A 12,296-nucleotide genomic window follows, 5' to 3' on the forward strand; every position below is an offset into this window, starting at 1 on the left:
CTAGCCACCCGCGTTCATGAAATGGAGCGTATTTTAGCCACTTACCAACTGCAGGCTCAGGACCAGTGACCACAGCAGCTCACTGGTTTTGTTCTTGCTGCCATGATGATCCCCAACTTCCACCCCTTGCAGGTAACATTGCCTTAGCTGTTTGGGGTCACCCAGCTTTCTCTTGCCAAGCAGTGCAATGTCAAAGCAACGCAGCTGATGCACGCGCTGCTGGCACAGATCCTCTTTTATTCTCTCACTCCAGGAGCGCTCTGTGAGTCCTCCTGAGTGCTGACCCTACTTTTGTTCTTCCTATCTAACTTTTACCTTTAGCTCTTAGACCCTGGAAATCCCTGTACGCAGAGTTGGGCACAGCATCGGTGAGGGCTGGAGCAGGGCACGCTCTTTCCTAAGCTACCACAGCAAATGTCTAAGCTTTCCTTTGGAGGGAGGGTATTCACAAAAGGGCACGTTAAGCCCTGTCCACCTTGTATATACTGTGGCTTTGTCCTCACCAGGGGAAAGATGAATTCTTAGTGCTCTCTTATCACTTACAAGTGATAATTACTGGGAGGTATAAAACTGATGAAGATGAGGCGAGTTGTAACCTTTGAGAGTGGATTTTCCTGGCCTCCCTGTCTTGACCTGCTAACATACAAAGTGACAGATAGCTTTGTTTTTGCTTGGATTTTACCCCACTATCTAACCCAGGAATGGTTTTTACTGCATAGGGCTGTGGCTCGTGGTAATGTAAAGGGAGTATTTGCCTGCAGGCGAGGGGCCTGCTCTCACAGGCCTTGTCTGAAACACCCTGCGCCTCCATCCACGGCTGCATCTCTTCTGCGATGGTGCAGTGTTCAAGCCAAACATGGTGCTCTCAAACCACAGGTATGACACGGGTCAGCCACGGTCATTCTCTTCACCCCAGCCCATCTCAGTCTCTCCAGTGAGGGCTGTGCTCTTGCACAACTGAGCAAAGCATTCCTCCTTCCTCTGATCTTTCTCTGTTACGCACTCCACGGATCTGTGTGTCCATAGGTTCACTCAGATCTGCGTCTTAACTGCCCATAATGGTCTTCTCAATTTTGGCATTTTGGCAAAATTGCCCCCTCAAATTTGGCAAAACGACCGTACTGCACACAGGCGAGCACCAAAACGCTGTTATGTTGACAGCGAGGTCTCTGCAGACTCAGCACATAAAATGGGTCACTACCGCAGTTATTTCAGTTACACAATTCCAGTGTGACTGCCTTTCTTTTTCCTTGCCCTTGAAGTCACTTGAATGTAAACAAGTAAAACTAAAATAAGGGGGTAACAAAATCAGGATGGAGAGGGGAAAGGAAAGCATCCCACAGTGCTGGTCTGGAGACCAGCTCCATCCTCACAGCTCCAGCAGGCTGGTTCCCCAGAGCTCTGATCCTGGAGCTGCTGCAGAAATAAAGACCCATTGAGAAGCCTGGCTCCAAATTAGCATTTGAATTCCCTTGTAGTCTGTTGTCAGATGGGCAGGAGGTGGGTGCTAGTCTCGGTCTCTCGGTACTGATACACAAAGGTGGCTTTAAACGCTCCTTATTTTTCTGAGGGAAAGAAATGCATTGCTCAAACTATGGACACTTTGTGTTTTCCTTTTTTTTTCTTTTTTCTCTTTTTCCCTCTCCCTTTCTCCTCTGTTTCACCCCCTTTCCCGGATCAGGCTGAGTCGTAGATAGACACGTCTGGGTATTGTTAGCCCAGTCTGACCTACTTCTTTCCCTCCCCTTGGCCCTGTGTTATGGATGCTGGTGCTATGGAAACCTGGGTGACATGCCAGTGCCACAAAGCCAGGGCCACCAGCTGCACCCTCCTCTCCCAGCCCCACATGGCCCTTCCCCTCCCAAACACACCCCCAAAGAAAGTTAGCAGTGCTGCTTCCTGGGGAAATTCAAGGGTGTGCTCCATCCATCCCACCAAGCCATGCACCGCAGGGACCGGGTTGCTCTTCCTCGGGCTTGGGAGAACGGTGCACTTTTTCCCCGGTCCCAGGGCACAGCTTTTCGGTGCTGGGGACCACGTGTAAACCCGTTGGTGTCTGCGCACCAGACCTGCTTGTGCATGTATCCTGCACGGGCCGTCACATGATGGGTAGGAAAGTGCACACGGGCGCCCTTGAAGTTTTCAAGATAAAAATAAGCCACAAACTTCTGCAACACGTTACAAAAGCCTTACAGGAACCTGGCTAGGTTCCTACAAACACAGAAATGGGAACACATGCATGCCGGCTACCCCTGCAGCGGATGGCAGTTGCTTCGTCAGGGGGACAGAGCTGTGCACTTTCATCGTCACTCGTTTGCTCGTGTGGGAACAAGCCCCATCAGGGGACGGAGGCTTGTTTACAAGTTCAGCCCGTGCGTTTCTTGCGATAAAAAAGTTCTCGCTGGTTCTGCAGGTTTCCTTTGCTCTCTGCTGGCCTCCCGTCCGGCTGGCTGGCTGCTTTGCCTGGGAGGCTGCGGCTGTATCAGAGTGGATTTGCCTCCACATATCTCACGCCAAACCCTTCCCTCCCCGTTGCTGACACCGAACTGGCAGCTGTGAGGGGAGGAAGCAGGAAGGAGCCCGGGAATCCGCAAAGCGCTTGCAGGGGGCTCTTATGTCTGCTGAAAGCCGTCTCCAGGAGACTTCTGCGAGGCTCCAGGACTCCCCCACCCCAATAACCTTAATACCAGGGCCTGGCCCAGCACAGATGAAACTTGAAGCAGGAGGGTTTGGGCACGAGTGACCTGCGTGACCGCTGCCCTGGGCGCCTCTTGGGGTGCAGTGACCGACCGGGAGCAGCTGGCTGCCGGCCCCCCCAGACACCCCCCGGTCCCGCCGGCCGCAGCCGCGTCGCACCAGCGCCCTCTCCCGAGCGGCGGCGGCCGGAGCCCGGGGAGGAAAGCGGGGCGGGCAGGGCTGGCTGGCGGAGGGCGGGGAAGGGCCTGGGTCGTTCCAGCGGGCTCAGGCGCAGCCTGGAGCTCCTCTGCCCTCTTAGGCCGCGGGCGCAGCAGCCCGGCCTCAGCTCTGCTGACAGCGCGGCCGTGCCCCGTTCACCCGGCGGCTCTTCCCGCAGCCAGCTTAGCTCACCGGAGCAGAAGAAAATTAAGCCGGGACACAAATCCCCGGGTGGGGGGAGCCGAGCTGGCTTCGTGGGTGAGCCCCCCGACACGGCTCCCAGGAGGCCGGGCGGGAGCGAGCGCGGGAGGTGGGGAGGGGGCAGCGGGGACGGGAGCCGCAGCGAGCCCGCAGCTGCCCCGGCAGCGACGAGGAACCTCGGCCCCAGCAGTGGAAGCTGCGGTTCTGCAATCGGCCGCGCAGCAGCACCCGTGCTGCCGGGCCGTTGGATTGCCGTTAAACCGGAGCTCACGGGACGGTCTTTACGTCAGCTGGATGGTGACCCCGCAGCCGCGTAACCGTGGGGTGGCACGGACAGACCCTGTCCCACCCAGCACGCACCCTGCCAGCCCAAACCTGGCACCTCAGCACCTCCGCAGCAGATGCGAGTGGGCAAAGGGGTTTCATACAGCACCGGCGCAACTTGGTGTGCGGCGGCAGCAGCATTCTGAATTGGGTAAATCCTGAAGGCATCGACTGCCTCGCTGAACCGCGGTCCAGTGCAAAGTGGTTTTCTTTGATGAGAGTTATGAAGTAGCAGAGTAATGACAGCATCCCCGGGTGGAGAGGAAGAGCTTTCCTTCTGCTAGAGGCACCTGAAACAACCCCTCTGACAATTGTTTGAAGGGGATGATGTGCCGGGCAGTTTTTCCGTGGCAGAGCTAGCGACGGCGGGCAGCCGGGGCCAGAGCCTGGCTGTGCCGCACCAAGATTTTTAATGGTCTTCTGTGCATTGAGGGGGAGAAGCCGGCGTGCCACAGCCTCGCTGCTGAATCATTAACTCCCCTCCTCTGAGTCATTCTGCAGCCCTGTCACACACAGAGCCGAGACAAGTGGGGCTGAGGTGGGTGGCGGCTCCAGGCCGATACGGTGGGGTTAGAAAACTGGTTGCAGGGTCAAAGATGGAGGTTGTGTCTGCAGAACCAGTGAGCACCAGCTTGGGCTAACCCAAGACAGCAGGGTTTTGACACGGAGCCAGGACCTGCACCAGCAGCTGGGGCTGGTCCCTCTGTATTAACCCTCTGGGAGGTGACTGGTTATGCTGGTAAAAAGGTGAGGACTGAGAATTAACTTCAGGAGATGGTGGGACGTGTTAATGTAAAGGCTAAGTAAAATCTCACTGGGGGCAGGTGGCATGTCTCTTCTTCCCTGGCCTTGCTGAGGCACAGCTGGGGTTAAATGACGCTCAGCGTTTCCAAAGTGTATTACCAAAGCTGCTAGAAAAAAAGTTATTTTGTTGTTATCTTGTTATCACAGACACCCGGGGGTTCCTCTGAGGATGGGGCCTGAAAACTTTGCAGAGGCAAGTGCTGTACAGTTATTTTTGTTTGGATTTAAGCCTTGCCCTGCGGCGTTTGCCAACTTCAACGAGGCAGCACGCCTCCAAGGCGGGAGAGCCCAAAAGGGAAACGGACTGGGGGCTTTGCTGCGTAAGCCAATTTAAAATGCAGGGAAGGAAATTAAATAATGTGAAAAATTAATCACTTCTTCCAAAAAACCCCTGCCTTTTGTTCTTACAGTCTAGATATGCGAACTGCTGGGAAAGGGAGGGGAGGACAGCAGGCTTTAAAATGTGGTTAGACTGGCAGCATGTTAATGCAGTTATTTTTGCTCTCCGGGTTTGGCATGAAGTTCTCCCGTGACGATGGCACGGAGCACTGCTGGTGTTTTCTGAGCTGTGTCGCTAACATGAGCAGACCCATGGCCAAAAGCATCAGCGTTGTGAACGCTGAACTCCTGTGAAAATCCAGCTCTTCCTGCGGCGGGGGGGCCAAGCCCAGAGGGGGACCTGAGCAGCGGCCAAACCACCCAGCGGGGACCACTGTTTGGTGCTGAGCGGCTCAGCCCCCAACCCGGGAGCTTGGCATCTCTGAAAATCAGCTTCTCCCTACTCAGAGCTCTCCTCCCACGGGACGTAGGGTCGCAGGCTGCGTTGCACTGCACAGCACGGAAACGAAGGCAGCCGCCTTGCGCTCAAACACTCGTGGTTTTGTTCTCTGCTAATTGCAGACCCACAAGGAGACACCCAGCACAGCAAGCTCAGTGCCTTTTTATTTGTGTACATTGTCACTCAGCAGTATTCAAAGCTATACATGCAGTAGTGGTTATGATTTTGCGCAGTCTGATTTACAGTATCACCCACGGGCAATGGCTAATAACCATTACGAGGGCACTAATAGACTTTCACACAACATGTTGGTGGCTGCTCCTGTTTATCCCTCGCCTCTTTTGTTATGCCTCAGCCCACATCTGGTTTCAAACAAATGCCTTTCTTAGGTGTGGGCCTTGGAAAACTGGCACAAACTCGCGTTCGGTGCCTGGGCTGAAGGCAGAACCGCTGGAGGAAGCGGGAACACATGGCGATTCCCTGGGGCAGCTCACTGGGAAGCTCAGGCTGAGATAATTTTGCTTTTATGTGTCCGCTTTTCCTAAAATTCTCCTTGTTTTGGAGCATTGTTGTTTCCGCATCAGGCATGACGGAGCTGCCAGATATGGAGCATTTGGCACAAAGAGTGCCGTGGGGGAAAAATACCTCCTGAAGAGCTCAGCAGTTTGTGCCGGTGCTGGGCAGCAGGGAAGGATGTGTTAAAAACTCAGGTGAGGGTGGATTTGTTGCTTGTGCTGTTATTAGGTACAGCCAGCCTGTTAGCATGGGCAGGAGGGAGCAGGACTTGAAGGCAAGGACACCGATGAGGGACAGAGGAACAGGTCACGCTGTGAGAAGCTGGAGGATGTTCAGCCCCATGTAGTGAGAGAGGAAGAAATGCAAGATGCCCAGGGCTGATGCTGCAACGAGAATCCAGAGAACTCCAGTGCTAAAGTATATCGGGGCGAGCCTGGCAGGAGAGAGGGAGCCTGCTGAGACCGAGCATCGCTGCTCTCACCCAAGAACAGTCCCTTCCTCCCTGGAGAAGGGGGGTGGAAAGGCAGCCCCTGGCTGTCCCCTGTCCCCTGCGTGGGGTCCCGTGCCTGGCTCCCACCTCGAGGGAGCACACACACACACCCACAAGGGCTCGGGGCAGCTCCAGCCTTGCCCCGTATCTGTGTCTCTGGCCCCAGCCCTGTACCCATGCCCATGTTATGCCCCAGGGAGAGCTTGGCAAGGCTGCAGGGACCCTGAAGCAGCCAGAGGGAGTCCCGAGCTTCCCTGAAGCACATTATGTTCCCAAATGCAAACCCCCAGGGGCTACCACGTACTCCTGGCTGGCAGAGGCATTTACCTTTCTGAGGATGATGCCTTGTATCCCATAAAGTAGCAGTAGCGGGTGTAGAGATAGAGCAGACCCAAGGCTGCAGCCAGACCTGCAGTTGAGAGAGATCACAGTGACCATCTCCAAAGGCTCTTTAGAGCTACTTTGAGCCAAGCAGGTAGCCCAAAGTGAAGGAGTAGAGGCTCTCTGTCCTCTGGCTCTAACCCCCCATCAGAGACAGAATTACTGCCTAATTTATTGTTCAGAAGGTGAGCAGGACCTGAGGACTGAGCCAGCACTCAGGGGAACAGATCCAGTGACAAACCAGGTAACGGGCTGTTCTCACCTTGATGGAAGAAGAGTCCAGCCTGCCACAAAAGTGCCAGGAAAATGGGAAAATATTCGGAGGAGTTCACCCTGGCAGGAAAGAGGATGGTCATAAACAAGCAAAAGGAGAAAGGTCTTCCTTTTTTGCTTCCCCTAGCAGTTTCCAGAGGCTGGAGGCTGTTGCTTTTTAGACCATGTCATCATAAAAACCTCCAGGCTTGCACCTTTTCCCACAGTTCCTGTCCCACTTTTATTCACAGGAATTAAACAGTGGAAGGAACTAGGTCTCCAGGGCACAAGAAATTAAGTAAAAGATACTCAGGTCAGACTGTGCAGAGAAAGGCTCCCTGAACCACTCCCTGAACCACTTCCCGAGTGCCACAGCTTAAACCCTGCTGTAAAAGCCGCAAAGCCCAAAGCCACAAGGAAGGTCTGTCCCAGCATGCTGCAGACGCACTGAGGATGAAATGCATCTTAAGCAGATAAGGCCAGAGCAGCCTGGGCTTCATGCAGGAGTGGGAGGGAGCACTTAGCTGTTTGGATTGTTTGTACGCCATGCCCTGTCCTCCCAAAGACAAAGTAGTAGGATCAAGAGATGCTGGATGAGGCTGAGTCTAGGCTGGCAAAGAAGCAGAGAAGGGGACGGCTGAGGGGATCCTGCTCCTGCTGCCCGGTTGCTTTTTTTTCAGTGCTCAGCTACAGCAAAAGTGGAAGCTTCCTCCCTCTCTGCCTCCCTCCCCACTGCAGCCCTAGCACAGAAGTCACGGCAGAGATGCTGGATTGTGGCTGTCTCTGTCCCGGCCCCAGCTGAGATCTCTCTGGGAGCTTGTCCTTCCCAGCGAGCAGGGTTCAGAGCAGGGCTGAAGCTGCCTGAGGCTTTGACACCGCTTGGCTAAAACCAGCCTAAGTCTCAGGCACCAACAACTATGTCTTTAGCAGCCCTTCACTCTACAGCAGATTCCTGTGCGATTTCTATCAGCAATGGCTGATGGGTTTAGGACTCATGAGCCAACCCAGTCCTGATGCTGACTGTTAAGCCAATTAATTTAACCCCAAGGGAGGAGAGTAACTGCTGAATTTCAGTCCCGAGAAATGAATGGCAAAGCAGGGGAGGGGCAGCGCCATTAGACATGAGATCCGGCAAGCATCTTATAAAGAGGAGTTTCTTACTGTGCTCGAAAGATCCTCTCAAATTCAGGTGGGCCTGAGATCTTTGGAGGAGAAATGCCAAACACCCTCCTAGCATAGATCACCTGGAGGAAGAAGTAGGCTGCAGCAAAAGAGAGAAAAGTAGCAGTGGTCAGTTCTCTGGCTGGGCACGGTGGGGCCAGGAGACTGCCAGAGGTAGGGGCAAAAGATCTTCTGTGTCTTCCTAACCTTGCACCCCGGCATAGCAGAGAAAGCTGGATGAAAATCGCAGATACTTTTCAGACAGGGAAAAGGAAGGACCCAGTGCAACAGTGAAGCGAGGAGTATGCAGACACGTACCACCAGCAGATATCTGCTTTCTCTCTTGTAATTAATCTGCTTTCTCTCTCGTAATTAACAGATCATCTATTATCTATAGAAATTGTTACACAGTTCAGATGCACTTTGTTACTGCCTATTTTAAGGTTTTCTCAATCTTTAGTTTTTTCCTCTTCTAAATCGTGATAGCTGAGTAGGGAGGGAACTGATGCCACAGATAAGCCACCCAGACACTGAATTAAATTGTCATGCAATGTGGAACCACGGCTGGGAGATGTCTCGTGTGACCCACCGCAACCCTTTCTTCCACCTTTCTGCACTGCAGTGCTCTTTGTATGCTAACGTCTACACAAACCTCAGGAACTGCTGTAAACCCATTTTTCAAAGAAAGAAATTCTACATGTTTGCAGAGGAGAAGATCTACCAAGAAATTTCTGAACTGAGTTCAGAGGAAGGGCTTCCCGGGCACTTGTTTTGTGGAATATGTTTCAAAACCCAGACAAGATATCAGTCCACTGTCTGAAAAGCGGGGAAGTGCCAGTGCAACAACAGAAAAGAAATACGGAAGTGAAGGGAAATCAGTGGAGGTACAGTAGACTGACCCAGCAAGTATTTGGGCATCTGCATCTCATGGTCCCTACCTTGCTCCAGGACTCCCAGGACTGTCACAGCAGCCAGCAGATGAATCTGATCCAACATATTGACTCTTCCAGACCCTAGAAAATCTGATTCCCTGATCAGAACCTCCTCTGGCCAGGTTTAGTCCTTGCTGATGTGGCAGTCGGCAGTGGTAGCTGGCAGCATAGGTTTGCTCTAATTGAACACAGAAAATCTGTATGTAGTGCTTAAAACCAGGAGGAGTCTGGCTTGCCCATTACCATATGCACTGTGGAAATGTAAATCAGCAGAGAGAGGTCTAATGGAGTATTTCTGTTCCCACCCTTCCTTCTCCAGGAATGAGTTATGAGGAAGTGGGAAAGCCAGCAGAAAACTAACATGAGAGATAAGAGAGGGGAACTGGGAGCTGAACAAATCTCAACAGCCCAGCGATCCACTCCACCTGGGGCATCTGGTTTAAAACCGCTCCTGACGAAGGCCAAGGCACGTCCCTCTTGCTGATGTTGCATGAGAAACCACAGCCCTGCTTGAGCTGCTCTGCACCACTCGAGCATCGGGACAGGCAGCGTTTCATGGTACCTGTCATTGCATGCACAGAGTCTGGAAAGCATGCGTTGGGCACAGAGCACGACTTGCAGCCACAACAGATACAGCATCGAATAAAGCCCCCGAGTGAAAAACCCACTGGTCAACGGTAAGACATGATGTGATAAAGTATAAAAGGTACAGATCTGTCTTGCACAGTGATACTGTATTTGGGGATGGGTCCTGCAGAAAGACTGTCGGACACTGAGAGGTTTTCAGAGCCGGCCCTCGTACTGGAAAGGCTGGGAGCTGTGCATTTAAGGCTTCTGATCAATTCTCAGCCAAATTAATTCTCATCGTAAACACCAGAGAGAGTGTGGGTAAAAACCTGCAGAATTCATTAGGATGTAGCAAAAGAAAAATTATGTTTTCACATGTCGGGAGAGACCCACTCAGCTAATTCCTGTCTAACAGCGCAAAGCTGGCACGGCTGCGAGCTGCTGAAACTGCCAGCTTTGTTTCCTTCCTCTCCTTTCATTCGAAGAATTTTCCCTTCGGACCAGGATAAAAGGAAAGCGGGTTAAGACAAAATGATTGTTAAACGTCACTACTATAGAAAATAAGATCAGATTAAAGCAGTTTACAGAAATTACATTGTATGCCTGATGTCCTTGACAGATTTTCTAAGAAGCAATAAGCTGGTTCTGGCTTTCTGCCTCTCTATAAGGGATAAAGGCACCCGAAGAGGCTATAACAATGTCCCAGCTTAGTATTTCTCCAGATATCACACACAGACACCACTGTTTTTCAAGCACCAGCTATAAGATTAATTCTTTAATCTCAGAATTAATCCATTTTCATTCCAGCGACTGTTTAGAAATACAAGAAACATTGTGTTTTGTTTTCTCCCATTTAGCAGTCAAAGAAATGAAGGACTTTTCCTTTGCCAGCTCAAAAAGGGCAAAGGTCTCGCAGTGCTTAATGATGTTTGATTTCCCTCTGCTCCTGTCTGATTACAGCCCGCTAGCAAAAGAAAATATAAAGCAAAACAACCGAACAAAAAAGGTCCGAGCTTACACCTCCATCGGATGACAGTGCAGCGTAACCTGCATCAAAAGTGTCAAATACGTGTAAGGAGACCTGGGCCAGGAGGAGCTGTAAAGGCTGCCGAAGAGCACTCACGCTCCCCAGGTAATCATTAGATGCAAAGTGCTTCTAGTATCATCTAGCGTAGTCTAAATATAATAAAGGCTAGTAGAAACATGAATGAATAAACAAGCACAGATGTCTCTCCCCTCCTCCTCCCTCCCCCATAAGCGTAATTTTTCAAGCTGTCTTCACCTCCTGAAGGGCACAACGTTTTTCTTGTCACCTCTTTCTGTTGTAGTAGTCACTTCAGCATTAGCACGGAGGCTTGTTGAAGCCTTAGGCCACAAGAACTTTCACCTAGACCCACCGACCGTGCACTGAACTTTTACTCGGCTACATGCAGGAAGGCCCCTGAAACCGGTGCAAATCAGAAAGATAAGGAGGCTTCAACCTTAGCAGAAGCTGCAATCTTAGAGATAAGAGAAGAATCGGCCCGCCTGGAGACAAGGAAATGGCCCAGTGAAGAACGGGAAGACCCCAGACCCTAATACTACTGTTGGTCCGAACTGTCTCCTGAGGGGAGGGGAATTCAGGCTGTAAGGGTGTCCTTGCCCAGGGATTTCTTTGTTCTGGGTCCCTCTCCGGAGGCACCCAGCTCAAGCTGTTTTCACCACTGTACTAATCAGTAAATTCGTCTGGCATATGTCGTGTCGGAGACTCTGCTTCGGGAAACCTCGGGTCGAGCCAGAGGGGAGAGGAAGCGCCCGAGAGTGAGCGTGTGCGTGAGGCAGGAGTCGAACAGGGGCACCCGTCGGCTCCGTGGAGCTGCCGCTGCGAAGGGACTCGGGTCCGAGCAGTTCGAGTCTCGGGTGTGCGAGTGCTCGGGCCACGGCTTCTCCTTTAACATTTGTCACCATCAGAACTCGCCTTCCTTTCCGTTCCCACTCAGTGTTTGCAAGGAGTGGACACAAGTACCCTCCTCCCACCAAATGCCCTTCGGCAGTGGGACTGTCACCGGTGGACAGCCTCAGCATCCTGCGGACCATGGTGGCCACCAGCATCCCTGTGTAGGGGATGCCACGGCAGGCTCCAGCCGGCAGACGCGGTCCCCCTCGCCACCCCAGTCTCCGCCACCTTCCTGCCGTTTGCATCCAACCTAACGACTACGCAACCGCACGGTGACTCGGATCACGCCGCTGATAGAACAGAAAACTCTCTGGTCCGCAAGCAAAGGGAGACCTGCTTGCAGGCAGCTCGGCAAGCCCAGCTGGCTGCACGGCCACCGCATCCCTGGGCTCCATGGGAGGAGAGGGGCAGAAGGGGCAGCCGGGGTGGGGAGACAGGGACAAGGTGTCACCGCTGTCATCATCTGCCTGCAATGACACCAAATAAGCATATTGCAAAACCTCACCCTGCAAGGCTGACACGGCCGGATTTCCTCCTAAGCAAAGACAAGTTCTGCGGTCCCAGGCTCACCTCAGGATGGATTTGCTGAGCAGAAGCTAACGAAATGCTGTTCCCCTCTCCGACTCCCCAGCGTGTACTCTGCTCTCCAGGTTACACCGTGTGAACGTGGCCCTGCCTCACGGGGCGGCTGGACCCAGCACGGCCCAAACTCCTCGCACCTCCCACTGAGTCATCGCCAGAGGAATTTCTCTGTGCTCACGATTGCTTCTGCCACCTCTTCGTGCAGCCATTAATCCTTTCTGCCTCCTAATTACGGCTGTAGGGCCACACTGTGACCTGGATTGCAACACCGATTGGGATTGAAAATAATCTCGGGAAGAAAAATAAGCAACACAAAAGGCTTGGAGGAGTTTTAAGCATCCGCAGAGTTTGCAGTACCTATTACTCCCCAGGAGCAGCAGGGCAAGGAGAAGCCAGCAGCACTGGGTCCAGCACCGTTACATGCAGTAACATCCCCCTAGAAATGTATTTCATGAGAGTACAATGGGCCAAGAGCTT

General features: G+C 52.7%; 1 protein-coding gene across 3 annotated transcripts; it reads right to left on the reverse strand.

The window, feature by feature from the left end:
* Positions 1–5,178: 5,178 nt before the first annotated feature.
* LOC142413633 (leukotriene C4 synthase-like) lies at positions 5,179–11,923 on the reverse strand. Of its 3 annotated transcripts, none has more exons than XM_075509951.1 (6): positions 11,808–11,923; positions 8,741–8,912; positions 7,803–7,902; positions 6,652–6,722; positions 6,336–6,417; positions 5,179–5,951 (listed from the first exon to the last, which is right to left on the reverse strand). In XM_075509951.1, exons 2-6 carry the CDS (start codon positions 8,796–8,798, stop codon positions 5,825–5,827), a joined length of 438 nt encoding a protein of 145 aa, XP_075366066.1. In that variant the 5' UTR covers positions 8,799–8,912; positions 11,808–11,923; the 3' UTR covers positions 5,179–5,824. The 3 variants fall into 3 exon arrangements, with proteins under 3 accessions (XP_075366066.1, XP_075366065.1, XP_075366064.1); XM_075509950.1 differs by having other exon boundaries at positions 11,743–11,913; XM_075509949.1 differs by lacking the exon at positions 11,808–11,923 and adding an exon at positions 10,584–10,697 and having other exon boundaries at positions 5,191–5,951.
* Between the last annotated feature and the right edge of the window lie 373 nt (positions 11,924–12,296).

Source organism: Mycteria americana, chromosome 8 (genome assembly GCF_035582795.1).
Source record: "Mycteria americana isolate JAX WOST 10 ecotype Jacksonville Zoo and Gardens chromosome 8, USCA_MyAme_1.0, whole genome shotgun sequence".
NCBI classification, from domain to species: Eukaryota; Metazoa; Chordata; class Aves; order Ciconiiformes; family Ciconiidae; genus Mycteria; species Mycteria americana.